At 39.1% G+C, this 27270-nt stretch overlaps 1 protein-coding gene across 1 annotated transcript in view; it reads left to right on the plus strand.

Moving 5' to 3' along the window:
* NALCN (sodium leak channel, non-selective) overlaps positions 1-27270 on the plus strand; it is a gene marked incomplete at its 3' end in the record, with an annotated part of 213114 nt that overhangs the window by 161796 nt on the left and 24048 nt on the right. Inside the window, exons 14-15 of the mRNA XM_023752477.1 lie at positions 464-601; positions 20159-20233. Coding sequence (XP_023608245.1) covers positions 464-601; positions 20159-20233 — 213 coding nt within the window. The remainder of the gene's footprint in view (positions 1-463; positions 602-20158; positions 20234-27270) is intronic.

Below are 27270 nucleotides of genomic sequence, written 5' to 3' on the forward strand. Positions count from 1 at the left end.
CCCTTCAACTCTCTCTAAAATCAATGGAAAAAATACCCACAGGTGAGTATTTACAAATACCAAAAACAAAAAAACAAGTTGTGCTTAGCAGTAAAAATAAAAATACAGTAATCTGTTGGAAATGTTAAAAAGTTAACTTGGAGGAGAAAAGAAAGAAAGGCAATAATAAGCTACATTCCTCAATTTTTTTCCAATTTTTCTCAACAGTATTTACCACCAACAAGAATAATTTTAATTAAGGACAATTATTTTAGTTTGCTACACTGAATAGTTAGATATTAGGCTTTTAGGATCTTTAGTTCTCAGCCCTTTCCCATCTGTTTGATTAAGGCTGTTCTTCCCCTGAGCACTCAGATAAAAATCACTAATATTGAGATCAAAGTCCTCAAACACCATACACTAATTTAAAATTGCATGCAAGCCTTAAACTGGTGTTTAATACCTCCATTCTTTTCCTCTGTAGGCATTTATGTCCATGTTCCAGATCCTTACCCAGGAAGGATGGGTAGACGTAATGGACCAAACTCTAAATGCTGTGGGACACATGTGGGCACCTGTGGTTGCCATCTATTTCATTCTCTATCATCTTTTTGCCACTCTGGTGAGTTTAGCACTTTTTTTCAATTATGTCTTAGAATTCATAATGGGATGAGCATCAACAGATTTTTTGGCCTACATTCAATTTCAAAATGGAGCCAGAGAACCAATGTAGAATAGTCTGGTTGGATAAGGTCCCTTCCATTCTAAATTTCCAGGAATCAATGAACCTTCAGGAACTAGATTTCAGATTTAATTAGGAAGTTGTCTCTACCAGGTACAAGTGTTTGCATGAGGGAAAACAAGACAAAACAAAATAGAAATCTCACATTTGCATACCAATTTAAACATCTCTAATCATTCACATCCAACATGATCTAAGGATCAAACCAGAATTATGTAATTATTATTATTTTTAACTTTGTATAGACACTCTCTTCAATTTCATTCCATCTTCTTCACAGCTGTAATTAAACTGAAGATAGCAGCTGGAGACCTCAGGATCCAGTCAGTTAATTAGAAATCAGCTCAGTGTTTTTTGCTATGTGGAACAGAAAGAAACTGATGGGGACAAAATAAAACACATAGCTGAAAATATTTTAAAAGCACAATAAAAGCTAATACTAAATCCAAGAAAAAAATTGACTTCTGTCACACAGAGTTTTCCCCTTAATGTATTTTTATTAAAAACAAAGAAAAAATGCTATGAAATGTAGCCTATTACATACTAAGGGATGTAATTCTCAGGTTTTTCTAATGTGAAATGTACATCTCTATGTAATAAATTGATGCATATTTAAGAAGCAAACTTAAGCTCTACACTTATGTTAAAAGTTCCAAGTTAAGGATTCAGAATGGTACCCTTTATTATGAATACATGAAATAAAAACAACTGCTCTTACTTATTGAGAGGCAAAATGTTTCGCAATTTTATTCCTAATATTTGGTACAACCAAGTTAGATAATATTCCCATTTTACAGTTGATGAAACTGAGGTTCAGAGGAGTTAAGTAATTGGCCCAATGTCACATGGAGTGTAAATGTTAGAGTCAGAAAATTCCCAGGTCTGCCTGGTCTCAAAGCCTATGGTCTTGCAACTACTTATTGCTACTTCCTTAGGTTATGAAACACACTATTGTCAGTGAAAATATCTGCATCAAATCAAACCTCTGCTCAAGAGTCACTAAAGTAAAACCTCTAAGGTCCCTTCCAATTCTAAATATCTATGAATCAAACAAGTGCTTGAGAAACTAGATGTTATATTACAGGTTGCATTTGCTATAGGCAAAGGCTTTTAAAACTAAGACATGTTTATCAAAAAGTAAATTGGGATGCATTGTTATGTGGTGTAAAATCTTGGGTTCAAACAGTAAGATCACAAAGAAATTGTTTGGGCATTTTTTTATATGGGGTAACTTTTAAAATATTCACAAAAGGAAAGAACATTGAGTAGTGGGAATGGAGGTCTGGCTTCCAGAGCCAACTCGGACTGTGCTGGTGTTCCCAGGACACTTGGCCCTGAGGTCTTTGTATGCTCCTTTCCAGGACCTTTAAGTCTGTGTCTGTCATTATTTATTCATTCATTCACTCATGAATTCAACTAATGTTTATTAGGCACCTATTATGTGTTTATTTTTCCTTTAAAACTATGGAAGACCTTGGAGAGTGTTGATCATGGGTTAAATGCAGGACAGATATGATTGAAATCGTGAATTATGAGAATAATCTATGTAATTGTTTTTCTATTAAAACAATATAATTGTTGCCGGGCCGGCGTGGCTCAGTGGTTGAGCGTCGACCTATGAATCAGAAGGTCATGGTTAGATTCTCTGGTTGTGGGCTTGATCCCCAGTAGTGGATGTGCAGGAGGCAACTGATCAATGATTCTCTCTCATCATTGATGTTTCTATCTCTTTCTCCCTCTTCCTTCCTCTCTGACATCAATAAAAATATATTTTAAAAAAAATAATATAATTGTTTGCTAACCTAGAGATATAGTTTTGATTCTTAAGACTGAGACTCACACATTGTGAAAGCAGAAAGAAAAACTGTCTAGTTTTTCAAGTGAACTTCTTTTTTTCAAGTGAACTTCTACAGGGATTGCTAATATAATAAAATATTTTGTTAAATCTGTACAGAGACTACTTGGGTAGTCTAAATTTTCCTTACTGGGCCAAAACATGGCACTGATTGTGGAACCTGGGACACTTCTGAGGATTCCTGAGATTCACCTGAGCCTTTAGGAACCCATCAAGCACAGCTTGAAAACCATATCTAATTTCATCCCTTCATTCGACTGATTTAAGTATCTGCTCAAAACACTTATTATAATTTCTTTGTTGTTTCCTAAAGGTAGCTTTTAGTTAAAACTGAAAATTGAAATTTTTCGTTCTATTATTCATAATTTTTTCAAATCTGTAAAGCAATTGAGAATTGAAAAGTCAATGAGGGTGGTCTAGTAAGTGTGGCCGAGTACAAGAGTATGGAGTTGGAGTTCAAAATCTAGATTCAGGCTCTAGCTCTGCTGGTCACTAGATATGTGACTTGGAAGAACCAGACAACTTCCCTGATCTCTGTGCCATGTTATATCTGAAACTTAAGATAATAATGCCCCACACCTAGTGCCCAAGTTTGCCACCTCCATGTGAGTTGGACTTGTATTTTGAAGGAGATTTCAGCCATGAAATAGTGGATGATCATAGCTGTCCACCAACACTGAGTGCCTTTCAGTCTAAGTAAGATGGTGTGTGCATTTAAAGCTGTATATTAATGAATGCTAAAATGTTCTTATGTTACTTCAGATGTTTTCAATATATAGATGTAAAGTATTATCGTTCAGTTTAAAGTATCATTTATGATTCTTCCTGTACCAAGTTTCTCTCTCCCTCCTTCTCCTTTCCCCACACAATGATCATTGTCTCCCAAACAGTGAATATGATGAATTTGGTATGAATCCATCTTCCAGTTTTAAGTCATATTTCACTAAATTTAACATATTATCAACTGTAAGAAGATTCTTATTTTGTGTAACATTAACAAAAAAACAACAATTAAATGATACACATAGATGATAAGGTGCATCCCATTTTCAGAGTTGTTAAAATGTGAAAATAAATGTGTATATTAAATGAAATACAGTAGTTTCCCACACATGTACAGTATACAGTATAGGCATCTATTTAAAATATACAGTGTTTTTAAATTTAAGGTTATCATCTACAAACATTTTCCAGTGGTCATCAACCGGTGGCCTGAGGACCACTGGTGGCCCGTGAGGTCCGAAAGGTTGGCAACCGCTGTATACCATTCATTTTTAACATTAATATTGTTTTTAGTTTGAGAAGTGCTACTGTAGTGCGCTGATGACCACTCTGGTGGAGACACCTGATGTCCCAGTTCTCTGCTCTGATGACCACACACCATTCTGAGGCCAGGTTATATATGACCAGGTGTTTCCCTCCTTACAAATCATTAGTAGCAGCAACTTTCAAAATAAGTGACATCAAACTCTACATTGGTTGTCAGTTGAATTTCTCACTTAATATTGTTTTTTGAAATCTTTTTTTTAAAAATATATCTTACTTATTTTTTACAGAGAGGAAGGGAGAGGGATACAGAGTTTGAAACATCGATGAGAGAGAAACATCGATCAGCTGCCTCCTGCACACCCCCTCCTGAGGATGTGCCCTCAACCAAGGTACATGCCCTTGACCGGAATCAAACCTGGGACCCTTCAGTCCCCAGGCCGATGCTCTATCCACTGAGCCAAACCGGTTAGGGCTTTTGAAATCTTTTTATCTTAGTATACATAAAGCTCATTTGGTATATATCGTCATGAATATATGAATTATGACTGAATATACCATGTTTGTTTATCAGTTCCCTTTGCCGTGCATATTTCGGTTGTTTTATAGTGTTGCGACTAATACATTTGTACATTGTGTCCCCTTGTATGAGAGCTTCTCTAGGATAGATGCTAGAAAGTGGACTCTGAGATTTGAATACTGCCCAAATGTAACACAGGTCTGCAAGCCATTCCAAATCTGGTCAATAGGCTTTATATGCCGTCTGTGAACTAAGACTGGTTTGTGCATTATTAAATGATTATGTGAGTACCTGTATAATATCTTAAATGTTGCCTGTTGGCCCTCAAGGCCTGAAACATTTACTCTCTCTACCTTTCATTTGAGGACTCCTGCTCTATAAGCAAGCTGCACTAACTTGCCCTCCCAAGAGCAATGGTTGGGAATCCCTGTGTGCTTACATTCTCACTTATGGTTGTTACTGTTAAGCTTTTAAGGTTTTGACAATCTTGTAAGTTGAATGGTGGTATTACTTTTCCTTAACTGGCATGTTTGCATTTTCATAATTTTTAATAAAGGAGCACTTCTTCATAAGATGGCCCTCCTTTAATAAGGGCCATCTTCTTTATGACTCACCCAATCATATGCTTTACCTATTTTTCCAAAATCTAGTTTGTCTTTTTTATTTTATTTATTTATTTATTTATTTTTTTAAATTGTTTTATTGCTTAAAGTATTACAAAGGGTATTACATATGTCTCCTTTTTTTCCCGCCCTTGACAATTCCCTGGCCTCCCCTACCCCCCAGTGTCTTATGTCCATTGGTTATGCTTATATGCATGCATACAAGTCCTTCGGTTGATCTCTTACCCTCCCCTCCTGCCCCCAACCCTCCCCGGCCTTCCCACTGTAGTTTGACAGTCTGTTTGAGGCTGCTCTGCCTCTCTATCTATTTTTGTTCATAAGTTGGTAATGGTCTTTATTACCCATAAATGAATGAGATCATGTGGTATTTTTCCTTCATTGACTGGCTTATTTCACTTAGCATAATGCTCTCCAGTTCCATCCATGCTGTTGCAAATGGTAAGAATTCCTTCTTTTTTACAACAGCATAGTATTCCATCATGTAGATGTACCACAGTTTTCTAATCCATTCATCTACTGGTGGGCACTTAGGCTGTTTCCAGATCTTAGCTATGGTGAATTGTGCTGCTATGAACATAGGGGTACATATATCCTTTCTGATTGGTGTTTCTATTTTATTGGGTTATATTCCTAGAAGTGGGATCACTGGGTCAAATGGGAGTTCTATTTTTAGTTTTTTGAGGAGACTCCATACTGTCTTCCATAGTGGCTGCACCAGTCTGCATTCCCACCAGCAGTGCACGAGTGTTCCTTTTTCTCCACATCCTCTCCAGCACTTGTCGTTTGTTGATATGTTGATGATAGTCAGCCTGACAGGTGTGAGATGGTACCTCATTGTTGTTTTGGCTTGCATCTCTCGGATGATTAGTGACTTTGAGCATGGTTTCATATATCTTTTGGCTTTCTGAATGTCCTCTTTTGAAAAGTGTCTATTTAGGTCCTTTGCCCATTTTTTGATTGGATTGTTTATCTTCCTTTTGTTAAGTTGTATGAGTTCCCTATAAATGTTGGAGATTAAACCCTTATCGGTGATAACATTGGCAAATATGTTCTCCCATGCAGTGGGCTTTCTTGTTGTTTTGTTGATGGTTTCTTTTGCTGTGCAGAAGCTTTTTATTTTTATGTAGTCCCATTTGTTTATTTTCTCTTTAGTTTCCAATGCCCTAGGAGCTTTATCGGTGAAGAAATTGCTCCAGCATATGTCTGAGATTTTGTTGCCTTTGGATTCTTCTAGTATTTTTATGGTTTCCCGTCATACATTTAAGTCCTTTATCCATTTTGAGTTTATTTTTGTGTATGGTGTAAGTTGGTGGTCTAGTTTCATTTTTTTGCATGTATCTGTCCAATTTTCCCAACACCATTTATTGAAGAGACTATCTTGACTCCATTGTATGTTCTTGCCTCCTTTGTCAAAAATTAATTGAGCATATTGGTTCGGGTCAATTTCTGGGCTCTCTATTCTATTCCATTGATCTATATGTCTGTTCTTGTGCCAGTACCAGGCAGTTTTGAGAACAGTGGCTTTGTAATACAGCTTGATATCTGGTATTGAGATCCCACCTACTTTGTTCTTTCTCAGGATTGCTGCAGCTATTCGAGGTCTTTTTTTATTCCAGATGAATTTTTGGAGAGTTCGTTCTAGGTCTGTGAAATATGCCATTGGTATTTTAATGGGAAGTGTGTTGAATTTATAGATTGCTTTGGGTAGTATGGACATTTTAATGATGTTGATTCTACCAATCCAAGAACATGGTATATTCTTCCATCTGTTTATGTCTTCCTCTGTCTCATTTTTCAACGTCCTGTAGTTTTCTGAGTAGAGGTCTTTTACCTCTTTAGTTAAGTTTATTCCTAGGTATCTTAATTTTTTTGGTGCGATGGTAAATGGGATTGTTTTTTTAGTCTCTCTTTCTGTAAGTTCACTATTAGTGTATAGAAATGCCATATATTTCTTGGTGTTAATTTTGTATCCTGCTACATTGCCAAATTCATTTATTAAGTCTAATAGTTTTTTGATGGAGTCTTTAGGGTTTTTTATGTATAATATCATGTCATCTGCAAATTAGGACAGTTTTACTTCTTCTTTTCCAATTTGGATGCCTTTTATTTCTTCTTCTTGTCTAATTGCAGTGGCTAATATTTCCAGTACTATGTCGAACAGGAGTGGTGAGAGTGGGCATCCCTGTCATGTTCCTGTTCTTAGGGGAAATGGTGTTAGTTTTTGTCCATTGAGTATGATGTTAGCTGTGGGTTTGTCATATATGGCTTTTATTATGTTGAGGCATGATCCTTCTATTCCCACCTTGCTGAGAGTTTTTATCAAAAATGGGTGTTGGATTTTGTCAAATGCTTTTTCTGCATCAATTGATATGACTATGTGGTTTTTTCCTTTTAATTTGTTTATGTGATGTATCACGTTTATTGATTTGTGGATATTGTACCATCCTTGCATCCCTGGGATAAATCCTACTTGGTCATGGTGTATGATCTTTCTAATGTACTGCTGGATCCGATTTGCTAAGATTTTGTTGGGGATTTTGGCATCTCTGTTCATGAGGGATATTGGCCTGTAATTCTCTTTCATTGTGTTGTCTTTACCTGGTTTTGGTATTAGGGTGATGCTGGCTTCATAGAATGAGCTTGGAAGTGTTCCTTCCTCTTGAATTTTTTGTAGTAGTCTGAGGAGGATAGGTTTTAGTTCTTCCTTGAATGTTTGGTAAAACTCCCCTGTGAAGCCGCCTGATCCTGGGCTTTTGTTTGCTGTAAGCTTTTTGATGACTGCTTCAATTTCTTCCATAGTTATTGGCCTATTGAGATTTTTTAGATTCTTCCTGATTGAGTTTTGGAATGTTGTATTTTTCTAGGAATATGTCCATTTCCTCCAGGTTGTCTAGTTTGTTGGAGTAGAGTTGTCCATAGTATTTTTTAATAATCATTTGTATTTCTGTGGGGTCTGTTGTTATTTCGCCTCTATCATTTCTGATTTTGTTTATTTGGGTCCTCTCTCTTTGCTTCTTGGTGAGCCTGGCTAGAGGTTCATCAATCTTGTTTATCCTAGTTTGTCTTTTTTAAATGCATGTGTTGGAGTAGTACATATATTATGGATATTAATCCCTTGACTACTATATAAATGTCCTTCCTTAGGCAGTGTTCTGTTATTCTAATTTGTGATATCTTTTTGTTATTGCCATAATTAGCTAGCTAATACCAATATTAAGAAAGGAGCAAAGGGGAGGCTAGACATTGTAAGTAGGGTCATCTGGGCAGCTTTATAGGAAGCTGCAACTTCATGCTCCCCAGAGAACCACTAGTCTAGTCCATTCCCTGTAGATCACTGGGGGAAGGAATCAAACAAAGTGGGAAATGGACACGTGTGCAGTGAAGTTGGGGTGCCATAGGAAACATGCTTACCTGTCATCAGTCTAATCTGGAAAAAAGATATTTGGCTAGAGGGTGGAGCATGGCAAGCGCATGAAATCTTGGAAGGTTAAAATCCCCAGACAAAGAATTATTTCTCTCTTGCTTGCCCCCTGCTCCCTTGAACTCTCTTGCTCTGTGGCCCACAGTCACCCATGCGCCTCCGTAACAATGTGACCTTAAGCAGCCGCATGGCTCATGGCCATGCAGACCCCACACACAATGGACTGCAGCTGGGAACACAAGCTAAGCTGGACTGGACTGTGCTTTAATACGGAGCAGAGACCCTGGGCAGTGGCTTTAATCCTAGCCCTGCTGAAGACAAGATTGGACTTTTCCCCTGGCAGGACAGAGGGAAATGGGGCTTTGTAAGGGGACCCCCTTAATATTATATCATCAATAAAGCTTTCCACAATACCTCATCTTCCCTGGGGGTGGGCCTCAGGAAATTCTTTTCCCAGCAGCACCCCAATAATTCCACTTCCCCTGGCAAGAGGTGGGGACACAGAGGGCACCCCACCAATAAATTTTGATGCAGGCAAACTATCAGTTCTTTACTTATTGTCAGTAGTTATTTTGGACTCATGCATAAGATATTCTTTCCTACCCTGAGGTAATAAAAAGATTCTCCTCTTGCTTCTAATTGTTTTAAATTTTTGCCTTTTGATTTTAGGTTTTTAATGCATTTCAAATTCTGTTTATATGTGGTATAAGTTAGGTGAAATACACTGCTTAAGTATAACTCAAATTGACTTTTCTCAAGCACGTTTATGTTAAAATTTTTTTTTTCAAATATATTTTATTGATTTTTTACAGAGAGGAAGGGAGAGAGATAGAGAGCTAGAAACATCGATGAGAGAGAAATGTCGATCAGCTGCCTCCTGCACATCTCCTATTGGGGATGTGCCCGCAACCCAGGCACATGCCCTTGACCGGAATCGAACCTGGGACCTTTCAGTCCGCAGGCCGACGCTCTATCCACTGAGCCAAACCGGTTTCGGCAAAATTTTAAAGCTTTGAGATATTTAGTTGATTTCTCTGACTATGAACCTAATGCAAAAAGGTCAGTTATTCAGATATTTAAATATATGTGATTTTTTTTTAAATGAGAACTAATTAATTCAGTTAAAGAGAACACTCTATAACCAAACTAAAACTGAGAGCGTTACTTCTATACTACCCCAAAAGTCTAGGGACTGAAGTCACTTCCCTGGAGATTTTGTTTAAAGTATGATCAGCAATTGTTTTTCCTTTTCTTGTTCATCCTCAGACTGACCATCACTGTAACGGGCTCTATTAAGTTAGCTCAATTTGATTCTGTACAGTTTTATTAAATCTCTACCATGTGTAAGTACTAACCTATATCCTAACCAAAGTGAGAAGAGCTTAATCCCTGTCCTCTTTGGGTCTACAAATAGCACATCAATAGGACTAGTAAGCACAAACCAACCAACCAATAAAACCTGTGATTCAAGGCCTAGTGATACAAGTGACAATGCCATGAGTACATGCCATTGTTACTTGCTATATGATTAATGTCCACATAATAAACACCTGCTTCCCAGTCATTCTGGCTCTATATGATCCAAAATGGTGTTTAAAATATTGACAGTAAAGCAGCCAGACATTGTTTGTGGACTAACATGTAAATATGTGCATGGAGGTTTCTTTTAGCAAAATACTGCAGAACATTACAACCCAAATGAAAAAAAAAAGTCTACATAAATATACAAGCTCTGATTGTTTTTTATCCACACTGGCCAGTGGTGCCGCACAACTGGTGAGTTTCTGATTTAGTCTTCCCAGGGACTGGCATGAACCAGGCAGCAAAAAAGAAAAAAATAATGTTTCGCTGTTTGTTCTGGAATAAAAAAACAACAACAGGCTATTCAATTGCTCCCTGGGGGCGCCAATTTTTCAGTGCACAATGAAAATCAAGCTTAAGTGTTTAGCAAATGCATATTCATAACCATTACCTATTATACTTTTAAAATTTCTCTCTCATCTGCCTGGTAGTATTCTGTATTTCTGTCCTGACTGCAGTTTGCCGAACGCTTGTGAAATGCATCTTTTTCTTCACTTTTGCCAATGATTTGGGGATTAAGGACTGAGGAAAGACTCTATTTTTTATTCTCAGTGGTTTCCCCGTTATTATTGTTTCAAAGGAAAGTCCTGTGATGTGAATACTGAGAGAGAAAATGTAATTAAGCATCCATTGTGGATAGTCATTTTGTTACCTTTGAAGTGCTTAAATTAACATAGCAATCTCTTGATTTTGCTTCTGCAGTGGCAGCTTTCTGAGAATAGTCATATTTTTCTGACAAAAATGGGCATTCGAAGGTGTAAATTAAGTAACTTGATTTTATAGAATTCATTTAAAAGTGCATCTGTGTCTAACATTTCCCATTTTACATTGCTCTGATTACATTTGACTTTTTGTTGACCTATATAAAAAATGAGATTGTTTCCAACTACAGCCCGCAAGATGGCTTAGGAGAGCGTGATTATAAATGGTAAGAAGGAAAAGAAAAACCCAAGATTGTGGGTGTTGACTAGATACCAGCTATGCTTCTATTACATATTAAAAACTATTTTTAAATAGAAATTATGATTAGAGTATATAGTAGAAAAAGGAATAAGATTAAAGGTGAAATTTCAGCCAAAGGGCTATCTTTAAGCTATCTAAAAAGGAAAAGAAAGTAATAAAAGTAAACTTGTGAAAAGGGAAAGGTATATAAGGCTGGAGTGTAACTATACGTAGGGTTGGGAGAATGCAAAATAGGATATGCAGCTACAGAGACAGAAATCTTCGACCAAGTGAACCCATTCTAAAATGGTAAAAAAATAAACCACAGCTTTCAGGAGTCTGAATCATGATAACCCGAAAGTGAGTCTGAGGTAAAGTATATTGGACAGAATGGTCATGTCCGAATACACTTGGAGGAAATAATGATACTAGCAATACAAATTCTGTAGTTTATTGGATTTTGCTGAAATGTACTGTGGATAAATGCAAGGAAACAAGTTTGTCTATGGTTAAATGTATAAAACTTGAAACACGGTGAATACCTAGTGAACCCTTAGCTCAGGTTAGTCTGGCTTTTTCAGAAGTGTGTAAGGCATGATGGGAGTAGTTAGAAAAATAAAAAAGGGAGCATAAGGACTTAGTGTAGCTGAACACCTATTAAGACTCTGGGGTAGAAGTCATATTGAACCTGGACAAGCATGCTTTGAAATCTAATCTAGAAGGTCCCACCAATATGTTACTGTCATTCCTAAAAATTCTAAGAAGGATCCTTGCCAGGCTTCCAGAGACCTGATATGTGGCCTTTTCCACACTGAATGTATTGCCAATTTTAAAAATACCTTGAGAATGGGCATTATAATCTGAGGAAAATAAAGAACTAAATACCTGGAAATTTTTAATAGTTATTCTCAATGTTTTCATTGACATTGGTGATTCATAAGGTTTCAATAGTGGTCATAAAATAGGGAAGTGACTGTATTACATCAGTTGTATATTACATGGTAGAAAAAATACTTGTGTTGCATATTCATATAATGAAATGTTAGAGACCTGTTAAAAGTGGCAAGTAGCCAATGCATGAATGTATATGTATATATATGAATTTCTTTTTTGAAAGCATTGCACAAATGAAATACTGCTGTGTTGAAACTATGTACCACTTGTGCTTTAAAAAAGCTCAAGAGGAAATGAAAGGATATATCATTAATCTTTATTCCCATGGAAATTACATCATTAAAAAATAGTGATATAGATTTGGTGCCACATTACAAATTTAAAGATTATATAAACCTAAGTATAAAAAAATAGGGCAGAGTAGGTTGGTTGCATAATTGAGAACTGGCAAAATGTAAAGGTATTTAATGCAAATGATGAAGCTCTTTGATTCAACGTGGCAAGTCCCTGTAAAATTTCTTTATAATATTAATAACATTTTAATATAAACCTGTGAGTCACACTTAAATGGCTGTGGGAAACCTTTTGGCACTTGTAAGTAGTTAAACATTAAAAATAAGATTCAGACATCAGTTTAATGGGTCCAGATTATTAATTAGCATTAACTCAGCTTTGTATAAAACCAGAACAAACAAATGAAACAAACAAACAGGAATTGAGCAATGGTTCTTGCTTTCAGAAAAAGGATTCATCCCCCACTCCCAGGACTTTCAATACCATGCATTGGGAAGTGGCAGACCCACTCCAGCCAGCACCCTCAGTCCCATTCCACACAGCACTGGGTTTGTAGGAAAACAATATGTCTCATTGACGGTGTAAATTAAAAGTGATGGAACCCAAGCTGCCATCCTCTCTTCATTTCTATTTATGTATCACAGTGGCTACTGCCATCCTATTAGAGTCTGAGAAAAGAACCACAAAGTAATTCTCACCTCCTCAGGACCAGCTGCAGACCCATCATCCTGCCTCCCCTACATAATCTACCTCCATTCCAAAGAGAGTCAAAGGCAGACTTGGGTCACCTCTGACCCTGAGTGCCAAGGTGTCACCTTATCACTGTGCCTTTCAATTAGGAACATGGCCACAAGGATCAAGCCAAAAGTCCTTGTGCAAATAGTTTTGGGAAGAAACTCAAGCTCCACATATATTTTTAAATAGTTTCTGGTTTTGCCATCACATTGTCATGTTAATTAAGCAGTGATGCCTAAACATTGCAGGATATTTGTTGAATGAACTTGGGCTGAAGGATAGTTTCAAGCAAACTATAAACTTTCTCTTATATAATACTTCAATTTAGTGCCAGCACCTTTCCCAACAGCTTGTCGCAATTCTGTAAGCATGGGGCTTTCAAGCCTCTACGGCATTTTCACTAACAAAACCAAAGCCTTTCCTTTTTGAGTCTTGCCTTCTCTCTACCATGAACATCAAACTTTTATCTGCATGACAAGGAGAAAGTGCAGCTAGCATCCCACATCTGTCTCTCTGGTTCGGCTGAAGGATAGTTTCAAGCAAACTATAAACTTTCTCTTATATAATACTTCAATTTAGTGCCAGCACCTTTCCCAACAGCTTGTCTCAATTCTGTAAGCATGGGGCTTTCAATCCTCTGCAGCATTTTCGCTAACAAAACCAAAGCCTTTCCTTTTTGAGTCTTGCCTTCTCTCTACCATGAACATCAAACTTTTATCTGCATGACAAGGAGAAAGTGCAGCTAGCATCCCACATCTGTCTCTCTATCCTGCTATGAGGGAGCTATTTTTTCTTTTCTCCAAGAAGAATGTACAAAATCTACTTTAAAAATAAATAAATAGCCCAGCCAGCATGGCTCAATGGTTGAGCATTGTCATATGAACCTGGAGGTCACGGTTCAATTTCCTGTCAGGGCATATGACTGGGTTGTGGACTCAATCCCCAGTGAGGTACATGCAGCAGGCAGCCAATCATGGTTTTCTCTTATCACTGATGTTTCTATCTCTCTCTCCCTCTCCCTTCCTCACTGAAATCAACAAAAATATATTTATAAATAAATAAACAAATAAAATGTTATATATTTAATAACCTTTGTTAAACTACACTTTACACTGCCTCATTACCATTTCAGTAATCCAGTTTAAAACAACTACATTACATGCATTTAAAAAAAAAAAAAAGCAACTACAACATCTGAAAGAAAAAAATTTGCAGAGAAGAAACAAATGTCATCACTTTGTGATTATTACACTAGCTCCCTCTCCCACCTCTCCAGCCCCCCCTAGCCTCCTCCCTGACAGCCACGCTCTGGCTGTTCTTAGCTGCTCACTAGGCCCTTAATTAGCCACATGCTCCCAAAGCCCTGACTTTGCTCATCTCACCTAGCAAGCCTTCCTCACAATTCTCTTAATGCCGAAATTATCCTTCTCCTTGGTATGTTGCTGTCTTGGTAATACCGGGTTGGGCTTAGTGCCTCACAATCTTAAATGAGTAGTGTTCAGAAGATGCACCTGACCCATTTGTCCAGATGAGCTCTCAGAAATCTAAATGCTCAGATGGCACAGAAATAAATGTGTGATACTCTGCTTGGGTTTCGTTTCTGTTGGTCGGTCTTCACACTTGTGTGGACCCCCTCGGAACCCCCACTCCAATCTTACTTCAGACTCCTACTTTCTGAGAGGAAAGGAGAATGTTTTCTGGGATGGAGCATGAAGGAGGCAGAAATCTCTGGAAAGAGGCAGTGAGGTAAAGTGTGTTTTGGTGGTAGGGTGACATGCCACACTCAGGGGCAACAACCTGGGTGTGCTTTGACATTCAAGATTTGTCTTGTACCCACTTCTTGTCTGAACTTGGAGGGAAATAGCCTCACTGGGGGACCCACATAGACAAGGGGGAGCCTGGATAGAGTTAGGTAGCTGCCTGAGAGGTCTAGGTAGAGAGAGGACCTAAAAGATCCCCTAAGAACAAGTCTCCCATACTTCCTCCCTGGAATGGTAGAACTTCCAAACTTCCTTGGGAGTTGAGAGTCAGGATATAGGAACAACACCAGTGAAGGAACTACGGCCCAAGCCAGAAACCAGATGGAGAGCTGAAGGGGTTGAGTGGTGGCCCCCAAAAGATATGTCCATGTCCTAACTGCAGAACCTTTGATTGTGACCTTATTTGGAAAAAGGGTCTTTACAGATGTAATTACATTAAATGTCTTACGATGACATCATCCTGGATTATCCAGTGGCCCTAAATCCAATGACAAGTGTCCTTATAAGAGATATATACCAGGTAAGCACAAGATATAGGGAGAAAGAGAAGGCCACATTAAGACAGGGGCAGAGATTGGAGTGATGCAGCCACAATCCAAGGACACCTGGAGCCACCAGAAGCTGGAAGAGGCCAAGAAGGATCCTCCCCTGCAGCTTTTGCAGGGAGCACGTCCAGCTGACAACTCGATTTTGGACTTCTGGCCTCCAGAACTGTCAAAGAAGATGTTGTTTCAGTCCACCAAGCTTGTGCAATTTGTTACAGGAGCCTGAGGAAACTAAAACTAACACGGAGTGTCACTATGAATCAGAGATCTTAGCAAGGGCTGTAGGAGCTGAGGTAGTGACTAATTCAGCAGCGAGAAAGCCCAGAGTCCCCAAAACAAGCGCCATGGCTTCCCCTGAAGTGTGACAGAGGAAAGGCCACATGGCCACAGCAGACCAGGTGCTGATGACAATCACATCCTTGACTTTAAATCAGCACTAGATCGAAAAGGAGCATTTATTCCAATGTAACTGAGTTTTACAGGACGAAATGGGATCTAGCAAGATTCAGTTTTCAGCTCTCAGTGCAAATGGAGGGCTAATGGACTAAATTAAGTTCTTTTGTAGTAATAGCAAGAAAATTATTTTAGTTTCCAATATCTAAGTTTATGTCCGCATAGTTTTACATGGGCTATACCATACACCAGTATTGCTGGTGAGAGTTAAGTGAAAATACAGTAGCTGCAATTTGTTGAGCCACACAGCTTGTGGCTGGTAGAGCCTACCTGCTAACCGAGGTCCCCAACCACAGTGCTCTTTTCTACCAGGCTTCCAGCCTACGTCCACTTAATTCAATTGTGAACTTCATCATGGTGAGTGCAATATTGCGTTTATTTTCCTGGCCAGGCAACGTCTGGCACATCAGCGGAGTCCAATCAAATGCCTGTAGAATTTAATCGAATAGCCTAACCTCACTGTCCTTAAGTAGCCTGCCATCTGCCTGGTGTTGGGGAAATAATTAAAAATAAAATCTGCCAATCCGGAAAATCTCTCCACCTAAGCAGATGAGAAAGAAAACAATTCTATTATTGGATGAGCACTAAACCAGGCTGCTATGGGCATCACAGGCAACCCGCTAAGAGATTGCAAAGTAACTCACCCTTTTATACATATCCCCACATTACCACATTACATCCATGTTCTCAAGATGGAAACAGCAGTCCTCAAGTAAAAAGACTCTGCAGAACCATTTGTCAAGTACAGTTCCCGGTAATTGGGGTGGTCATCTGCGGTAGCTAATTGCCTTTATCCAAAGGAAAAATCCAACTTCTCCATGACAAGTTGGGTAGTTTTGTAAGAGGTGGGGCCAAGTAACTAAATTACACACCCACTAGGGGTGCTATTCCTGGGTTGTAAAACAGAAGAGGCTTGTTTAGAACTTTAAAAAAGATGTGTATACATCTCAAAGAGACAGAAGAATTTACAAGGACAAAGGTTTCTAAGGAAGTGCTCTGAAAGGGGAGGCAGTTGCTTTCCCTTTTTTCATCAGGGAATTTTTTTATTTTTTAGATTTTTTTTTTTGTCCTTTCACTGGAAAGATAGGAAAATTGGTTAAATTAGAACACAGAGTCTGCCCAAGTGCCAATGAATGATAGAAGTGGTGTGAGACAGTCATACTCCCAAAAGACCTTGAGGTGGACATCTCCGAATCTTGGGCGAGGTTGGCAAGAAAGGTAGACTCCTCCTCTGCTGTTACTTGTCATGACAACATCAAGATAAACATCAAGGTCATGGGAAGGGAGCTAAACTTGGAGTGAACTATATAATGTCCAGTTTAGAGTATAATGGCTGGTTTAGAGTAAGCCTGAATGTATCTGTGCCCAGATGCCCATAGTGTGGCAGACATGGGAAGATCAGTAAAAATCTATTCTGTATCTTCTTTAAGTTCTGGTAAAATCCCAAAGGACATGCGATGAAAAGGAAGGGTACTGGTACTTGTCCCAAGCCAAGCATATCCTGTCAAAATGTAATAATGTTTTAGAGGCTTCTTTATCCTTGTTATATTTTCACTAGAGGCCCGGTGCACAAAAATTTGTGCAATCGGGGGGGTGGGTGTCCCTCAGCCCAGCCTGTGCCCTCTCGCAGTCTGGGACCCCTCGGGGGATGACCACCTGCTGGCTTAGGCCCGCTCCCCGTGTGATTGGGCCTAAGCTGGCAATCAGACATCCCTCTGGTAGCCCGGGAGCCCTCGGGGGATGTCCACTTGCCAGCGGGGAGCAGGCCTAAGCTGCAGTCTGACATCCTTAGCGCTGCTGAGGAGGCAGGAGTGGCTCCCACCACCACCGCTGTACTGGCAGCCGTCAGCCTGGCTTGTGGCTGAGCAGAGCTCCCCCTGTGGGAGTGCACTGACCACCAGGGGGCAGCTCCTGCATTGAGCGTCTGCCCCCTGGTGGTCAGTGTGTGTCATAGTGACCAGTCATTCCCAGTCTTTCTGCTATTAGGGTGAGTTTGCATATTACCCTTTTATTATATAGGATAGAGGCCTGGTGCAGGGATGGGGGCCGGCTGGTTTGCCCTTCAGGGTTGGGGTCCCCACTGGGGTGCCACTGGGTGCCTGACCAGCCTGGGTGAGGGGCTGATGGCTGTTTGCAGCTGGTCACACCCCTTCAGGTGGGGGTCCCCACTGGGATGCCTGGCCATCCTGGGTGAGGGGCTGATGGCTGTTTGCAGCTGGTCACACCCCTTCAGGTGGAGGTCCCCACTGGGGTGCCTGGCCACCCTGGGTGAGGGGCTGATGGCTGTTTTCAGGCTGGCCACACCCCCTTTAGGGTGGGGGGTCCCCACTGGGGTGCCTGGCCAGTCTGGGTGAGGGGCTGAGGGCCATTTTCAGGCTGAGCAAGCCTCCTCGGCGACGGAAACTCCCAGCCTCTCCTTTTTTTCTTTTTTTCCTGGGATTTATTTACCTTCTATAATTGAAACTTTATAGCCTAGAGTGGAGCTCAGAGCCATCCAGGGCTTGGCTTCCTCCATCACCAGGGGCAACCCAAGGCTCCAGCTCCGTGGCCACAGCCGGCTGAAAGCAGGTATTGGGTTTATTTACCTTCTATAATTGAAACTTTGTTGCTTTGAGTGGAGCTTAGAGCCGCTGCGGCAAGCGAGAAGCTTGGCTTCCTCCATCATTGAGGCAACCAAGCCTCCTGCTTGCTCCAGCTCCATGGCTGCCGGCCGCCATCTTGGTTGGGTTAATTTGCATATAGTTGCTCTGATTGGTTGGTGGGCATGCCTTAAGGCATAGTGAAGGTACAGTCAGTTTGCATGTTTGTATTTTATTCGTGTAGATTAAACTTGGAAAAGAGTTAGCCATTAACTTATACATAATAACCTCTCTAATACTTAAAAGTCGTGATGACTAAGTTGCCTTAACTTTCTTACCTTCATGCTTAACTGTCTAATATTAATAAGTGGAGCCTTGGCCACTGTGGTGCAAGCTCAATTCCAGGTCAAGGGCCCATACATGGATTATAGGTTCCATCCCCAGCCTGGTCAGGGTGAATTTGGGAGACAACCAATCAATGTGTCTCTCTCACATCAATACTTCTCTGTCTCTCTCTGTCCCTCTCTCTCTCCCCCTCCCTCCCTTCTACTCTCTCTAAAAATCAATGGAAAATATATCTTTCAGTGAGGATTAACAAACAAACAAACAAAAACATATGTGGAAATAATTTGTTAAGAGGGAAATTGAAAGGAAGAATATAAATTAGGAATAAAAAAGATTATCAAATGAATGTGGAATTTTAGAAGTCCAAGTTGAAAAAGGACTAGAAATTAAAATATTTTTAAAATTGTGCATTTTTGTTGTTTTCTTTCTTTTACCTTATTTACCCATTCCAAAAGAAGTATATGCCTTTTTTTTTAATTTGGAAAATATGGTGTAATACAAAGAAAAGGGAAAAAATTCACTTTTCACAAAGGCATCTCTAAAGAACATCTCTAAAGAACCTTCTAGCCTTTTCTCTATTTCTTTTTGTACACGGTTGTACTTCCACCATATATACTCTTATCTAGTATTGTAGTATAAGCATTTTTTAAACACTAATAAAAATTTATGAGTGCATTAGTTGTCTATTGCTATATAACAAATCATGAACAACTTAAGAGCTTCCACCACAATACACATTTATTATCTCATGCAGTTTCTGCAGGCCAGAAATCTGAGACAGGTTTAGCTGGTGTTTCTAATTCAGAGTGTCAGATGAGTTTCTAGTCCAGATGTTGGCGGGGCCTGCAGGCTTCAGTGCGGCTGGAGTATCCACTTCTAAGATGAGTCACTTGTGGCTGTAGGCAAGAAGCCTCAGCTCATCACCACATGGGCCTCTCCATAGGGCCCCTTAAGTGTCTTCATGACTCGGCACTTGGCTTCTACCAGAGTGGGTGAGAGAGCAAGGTAAAACCCACAATGTCTCTTATCACAAACGCTCATTTCCATTTCCTGTTGCTTACACATACCAGCCATATTCATCGTGGTGGGGACTCACAAGTGTGTGACAACAAAGACTCACAAAAGTGTGAACACCAGGGGGACTTCTGCAAGACTAGTTACCACAATAAAAATTTTTAATGGCTGCATGAATCCTATAATAGAGATCTCTATTAATTGTATTAACTGTTTATCTAAGGTTAGATATTATTTCCAATATTTCATTTTTATAAACAACTCTATCAAGCATTCTTGCAAATAAAAATGCCATGAGTACTTCAGATTATTTTCTTTGGATATGGTCTCAGAAGTGGGATCATTGAGTTATATATAAAAAAACTTTTACTTAATTTCCATTTTAAATTGGCTTCATAAGCAAATTCATATTTATATTGCTTATTTCCTTCAATGTATTTGGGATAAATTCTTTAAAATACCTATGCAGTGATTCACAACTACATGTTTATTTTCATTTAATGCATTCTATATGGTGTATATTTTAGGCAGATATTTTATATCATATATAGATAATATTTTGATACTTACAGCATGTGGGTTTTTTCATTGTTATTTAACCATTTTATAGATCCTCCTGAGTTTGTTTGTTGCTGTTATTTTGGACAACTTAGAACTTGATGAAGATCTAAAGAAGCTTAAACAAGTAAGTAATATATGGGGGAATCTTAAAACATGTGCTTACAGGTAATATTAAAGCAGTTCAAACTTCAACGTAAAAATACAGATTTTGAATAAATTACAGCAGTCTAAGTTGGCAAAATATTTTTGTTTAATTTTATTTGTTATCAGCAAAGGAAATTTTCTATTGCTCTATAATTATCCTAGGAACATTTTTACATTATTATTATGAGTAAGGGTAAGATTGATATAGTGTAGTAAATTGGACTTGGAGACTATTCTCCTTCTGCCATTAAATGAAGGTTGTCTGAAAATGAAATGCGTCAAAGCCAAGTTGCCTTTTTGCATAATTATATGTGATACTCTTGATCATCATAAAAATATTAAACATCAACTTGCCTTGCCTATAGATACTAAAAGAGGATTTAGTCTGGGTACCCATGGTGATTATAAAAAATGGAATGAATAAATGATCAACTGTGCCTAGTTAAGTATGAAAACAGATTGGATGTTATGGCAATGAAAATTATATCCCCAAAAAATGAAAATGAAATGTATGAAGGTTATGTTATTGATGGCAGAAAGATTATAGGTATGATCAACCATTCTCATAGTTTCTGTTACATGGAGGATACTTTGCTTGAATATCTGGCTCTATGAAGGACCCTTTCAGAAGGGGAGTGGGTAGGAGAGAAGGACACTGGAACAGATATTCTTACATTATCCTCCCCAACACTGCAAGAATTATAGAGATGCTACCAAAGAGTACCAAGTCTCTAAAACAAATCCTATCTAGATCTAGGAGGCCCTCCACCTTCAGAATTTTCAAATTGCATCTGCGTTGTCTATTTTTAACAAAGCAGAGACATAATATATTTAAATTGTGTTGTTGCCATTTTCATATCTGAAAGTTACATTAAGGCATTTCATCTTACCACTCTTGTTTACATCTCCAAAGCCTATGTTTTAACTAAGGGTTGTCAATAAAGAAAAAAATGTATGTAAGATGCCCATTTAAATAAACTATATGGTGCTTTGCTTTGAGTACATATCATTTGTTTTACCAAAGTATCACTGATATCTAGTAAGTTTTATTTAATCATTCACTAGGTATTAGTGATACTTTGTTTTTCTGGAAATTCTATACTTCAAAGTTGATTATCCAATTGTGCTAGTCTACAATTTGGCGTATATTCTTTGAATTTTTAGAGATATTTGAGCATTGGAAATCCAAATCATAAGTAAAATATCAAAATCCAATTGTATTAGTACTTTTCACACTATTTTTAGCAGTAATTGCACTGAAATTACATTTCTATTAAATTCATTTATTAATTTTATACTTGACTAGTAGCCCGGTGCACGAAATTCATGCACATTGAAAGGGAATTAATTAGAGAAACGTAATTTGGACTCACTATCTAATATCAATAATATGTGAGTGTGAGGCAGTCCACGTTTCTGAAATTCAATGACATGAATTTTAGCTATTACTTTGCCAAATAAATGGAATTTACAGATATAATTTTAAAAAGCATTCAGATTAATATTAAAAACTCTGGCTACCAAGTAAGGTCTGTTTTCAACTTTTTGCCAGCATTGTAAATTGTTTGCAATATCTGCCCATTTGGGTTTGCATGTCATGGTTATGAATAAATCGGGCTTGCCATACTTCGTTACAATTGCCATAGCATCCTGATATCGCTGCAGCCTATTTCTGGGACTACCCTCAAAAGATGATGGAAGTATTATCATTTTACCAATCGGCACATTGTCCTTTTCAGATCTAGATTTGAGATAATCCATCAAACAAATATATTTTTCAACTCTCAACTTAGATTGGTTTGCTTTGATGAAATTATCCGATTGGCCTTCATTTTTTAATATGAATCCACGATAAACTGTTGAGTTAATTTTCCTGCATTTAAAATAGGATTGAACGTGTCCCACACAGAGAGATGAAATCCATAATACTGCATTTGTGTGACTCCTGTCCTTACATTTTGTCTAGTATTATTGTAGATTACACTGTTGTCTCCGAGTCTTAATGCATATCTGTTCCCCAGCCTTTTTCACCATGTGGAAAAAGAATAGGGTATGTCATCGCATCTAATGTAGGAAACAGGATATTGATTTGTTGCCTTTTAGTGGCATTTGGATTATTGGGATCTGGTTTACAATGAATGAGCAAGTCCCTTTCAAAAGGAGGGTCTCCATCTTCATTTCTGAATATGACAGCAACCTTGGTTACACGGGGAGAATTATATCTACTTGGGTCACTGTTACGATCGTATTTAATCGCCATTGTTACTTTTGTGGGAGCAATACCTTTTGCTGCTGCTTCAGATTGGGCTTCCTTTTCTACCTCATGGAGCATCTTGTTCAATTTTGTTAATTCATTTATTTCATGCATGAGGTTGTTGATGCTGATCATGAGCCTTTCTGAGCAGCCCTGGTTTTCTGGCATTGCTAATCTTTTACTTGTAGCTTTGGCTGTATCCAAAATATAGAGTTGAGCAAACTTCCGAGAAACCATCCGAAGGACGTAAAGTTCCAGTACGGTGAAAAACTTGTCCGTGTATCCTAAAACAGTATGGCCCATATCCTGATGGTGATGCAATATTTGCACCCATGGAAGCAAAAGCAAAAGAACTATTTATGGAACGAATATTTTCCATGAAATTTTTACTGTCAGAATCTTCATTTGTCATTAATCTTTTTAAATATGCCGGTAATCTGGAAAATGTATATCATTTGGACAGATTTTCCCTTTGCTACAACATCGAGTAAATTTCCCATCAGATGGTTTTTCATACGAGAAATTTAGTGATAGGCAAAATTCACATCGAATAGTCATTCCACCACAACTATGTCCGAGGATTGCATCCTCATGTACTCCATTTTCACTGAGAAGGCAGTTCCTACCAGTATTGGTAGTACTTGTTGATGACTGTTCTCTCGACATATTCTGTCGTCGCCACCGCCTTCTTTCAACTTTAAAGGCACGTTGGTCTTTAGACATTTTCTGTCGATAACGCCGGTGTTTTTCAGCATCAGAGCGACATTTTTCCTGTAGCTGGTATTCAGATACATCCTTTCGCAGGCACCGCCTTCTTTCGAGATCAGACGCACCTTGCTCTGCAGACACTTTCTGTCGATACCGCCGGCATCTTTCGGCTGCAGAGCTACATTGTATCAACAGTTGTTCTTTAGACATAGTCCCACCTCTCTACTGTCATGGTCTGAGATGCAGGTGAATGACAGTCCTGGCTATCAGGCCGCTGAGAGCTGTCTGACCAAAGGCTGATTCTATGGGGGTGGGACTTCCTCCTCCCTGCTGTCAGTTTCCACAGCTGTGATGAGGAAGCTGGAGTGACAGAGGAGCCGAGCCCTCCAAGCCGCCCTCTCTCTCGCTCTGCTCTATGTCCAGTGGTCTCCTGCTCTGCAAAGTCCTCCAAACCTCCCGCTCTCCACCGGCAAGGTCCCGGGAGTCCGTGGGCATGGCTAGGCGCTGGTGGCCACGTCTCCCCGACCAGCAAAAGTCACGGGAGCCCGTGGGCGTGGCTACGGCCTCACCTCCTGGGGCTGGCGAAAGCCCCAGGAGCCTGCAGCAACGGCCACTGTCGCCTCCTGGGGAGCTTGACACCTGCATATGCAAATTAACTGCCATATTTGTTGGATAATTTGCATAGTCACTCGGATTGGCTGGTGGGCGTGGCTTGTGGGCATGGCTTGAGTGTAGCCGAGTGACAGCTAATTTGCATGTTTCTCTTTTATTATATAGGATATTCATTAAATTGCTGTGGGCCAAATCTTGTTATAGTAAACTAAAATGTACTTGGTTCACTTTCTTCTATCCTATATAATTAAAAAGGTAATATGCAAATTGACCATCATGCCCTCACAAGCTGGCAGCACCCACAGCAGGGGCGGGGCCAGCTGCTCTGCACACCTGCCACTGGAGTCCCCTCACCCCACCGGGGGGCTAGGGTCCTCCTGCACCCCCCACTAACTGAAGCTCAGGCAAGCAAGGCCGGCCAAGGCTTTTGCTGCCGGCAGTGGCAGCAGCAGTGTGATGGGGGCATCGCCTTCCCCTGATCACCAGGTCGCCTCCCGCCCCTGAGGGCTCCCAGACTGTGAGAGGGGGCAGGCCGGACTGAGGAACCCCCGCCCCCATTCAGTGCATGAATTTTCATGCACTGGGCCTCTAGTTTTTGTATAATAGTACTTTGTGTTTTCAGTAGGTTTTTTTGTGTGTTTTTTTTTAATATATTTTTATTGATTTCAGAGAGGAAGGGAGAAGGAGAGAGAGAGAAACATCAATGATGAGAGAGAATCATTGATCAGCTGCCTCCTGCATCCCCCCTACAGGGGACCAACCCTGCAACCCAGGCATGAGCCCTCAACCAGAATGGAACCTGGAACCCTTTAGTCCACAGGTTCATGCTCTATCCACTGAGTCAAACTAACTATGGGCTGTTTTTACTAGTTTTTAAATATTATGTCTTTTTTTATATCCTTGGTTTCCTTTATTTCCTTTTATCTTGGTCTTTGAGGTAAGGCTCATTTACATAATTTCAAGAATACATTCACACACATCCATCCACATGCATCCACTTTTATGCACATAATGATGTGGATACCTGAAACTTTAGACTGCCTTTTATGGCTTCATTTAGATTTTCAATAAAAATGTTACCTGAAATATTTGTTTAGTTTTTCATGTGCAGGACAACCCTTAAGGATTTAAATGTATATACTCTATTTTTACTATTCCCAGATAGAAAATAGAAAGGGGGAAATGTGAAAAAAGCACTTGATTTTCTTAATGTTTGAAATTCCAGAAAGCACTATATAGTATTCCAGAGCCTCTCTGTTCAGTTCTAACTTTTATTTCATCTTTTATTCTTTCCACCAACTAGTCTACAGGTTATATTCCTCTAGTAACATTTGTTGAGAGCTCAATGCTAATAAGTGGCAGAGTTAGGATTTGAACCCAGGCGATTTGGATCAAAACCCCAGGCTCTTAGCCTCCACACTGTATTGAGTTGAGCTAAAGCTGTGTAGATGTCAAATAGGAGTCATGCCTTATGTGAAGGCTCACTCACAGGACTTTTAATTACCTGTTTATAAATAATGATATTTTAGATGACAGAGACATCATTATATTTATGAAATAACTATTGATGTAAGGGTCAGTTTTCTGAGTAATGAAGATGAATTAAGCAACCCAATCATTAAAACTATCCAAAATAGTTCTGTGTTTCTCCTTGAAAAACAGATGATCTAATCAGAGCCACTGGAGTTAGGACAGTTGCAGACTGTTAGAGCTAAAATGCTCACGATTCACTCCACATAATGACAGGTGCTGCCTAAGGCAGCTCTTCTCTCCGTGACCTTCTGGAGAAAGGATCCTCCTCAGACACAGACATCAAATGCCTGCCGCATATTAACATGTCAGCCAGGCCTCCAGAGACTTTTAATCTATTTTATTATGATTGTTTATTAAAAACAATTGTGTTAAATTATAAATCTTGGTTCTCAGACACTTTTCAAGAGCAATAGAAGCAAGTACCTCTAAAATGGAGAAGTGAAATATGAGATATTAAACAGAGCTATTAGAAAGAGAAAACAAGTTCTCACACTTGGGGGAAGGAAATATGTCCCTGAACATCGGCAAAATGGGAGATCATGGTAGAAAGCTAAATGGTACAGTGAAGGAATTAGAATGGAAAAGAAGAAATAAGTGAAGAAATAATCTAGGAAAACATTCAGATATGAAATTAAGGGAAAGAGCATGGATTATGACTATCTGTAACATGGTGATAAACCGGGAGGAATGTGACCAAATCCAGAGTCAGGAAAGTGATAGTCAGGTGGCCAAGTGTCAAAGGACACCAAATCTTTCAGGGAGAAGGTCCCCAAGGGCAAGTATGGTCTACTGATCAGTTGGTGGTGGACTTGTAGAATAGAATTCTCCTTAAGTAGAAACATGGTGCTATATATATATTTTTCCCCCATTCTTTTCTGATGTCACTTCCTTGCCCTTTAAGACAGTGGTTTCCAACCAGGGACTGCTGTCCTCTAGGGCTTTTCAAGAGAAACTATAGAGCCAGCAGCCCTTTTTACCACTACAGGAAGCCAAAAGGGAATTGTGTGTTTACCCAGCATAAGACTAGATGTGCTAACTAAAATGCCAACTTTAATACCTGTAGTTGGGTATCTGCAAATTCTATGTGACAGCTCAGCTTCCCTAATGCTGAAACTGATGTCTTTTCATTTATGCCTTCCTTTCAAGAAAAAGAAGCAACATTGAATTACATATTACTTAATAAAGGCATTTTTATAGAGGGAAAAAATTTAAGATGGAATTCAGGGGAAAATAAAAGAGCTCCTTGGAGATGAATTTTGAATGATTCTGACATAGTACCTATTCCCAACATCCCCCTCTCTGAGAATTGTGCCTTAATGGTCACTGCTATAGTTTTTCCTTTGTAACTCTTCAAAATAAATAATGTAAATACTATCCATGTAAAATTCATCTCCTGATTTCCTTATGTGTTGAATATAAGATGCACTCTATTCCTAGTAGTAATATACAACAGCAGCAATCAGTTCATAGTGGCCATAATTTACATGACTTCATAGCTAATTAAATAGAGACCGTGCTTCTATTTTCAGCATCCCCAAAACCCATTCTGGACCTGGATATAATAGATAGATGATAGATAGATAGATAGATAGATGATAGATAGATAGATAGATAGATAGATAGATGATAGATAGGTAGAAAGATAATGGTTTTCTACGTAGATCAGAACATTGACTAAGAACAGGATTGTTAGTGAATGTATAATTTGCTGTCAAGAAGCCAGATTAGTTTGTATGGAGGCTAAAAAAAAACCTTGACCTAATACTATACTCTGAACAATAGGGGGAGATAATGATATTGATGTTCAGTGATGTTGGAATAACACTGGGGAATGTAGGTAGAGTTTTGCAGACTTTGAAAATGAAGAGAATTCTTGCAGCTTTAATTATTCTTATAAATTCAGTGCAAGG

Source organism: Myotis lucifugus, unplaced genomic scaffold, assembly GCF_000147115.1.
Source record: "Myotis lucifugus unplaced genomic scaffold, Myoluc2.0 scaffold_33, whole genome shotgun sequence".
Lineage (NCBI taxonomy): Eukaryota > Metazoa > Chordata > Mammalia > Chiroptera > Vespertilionidae > Myotis > Myotis lucifugus.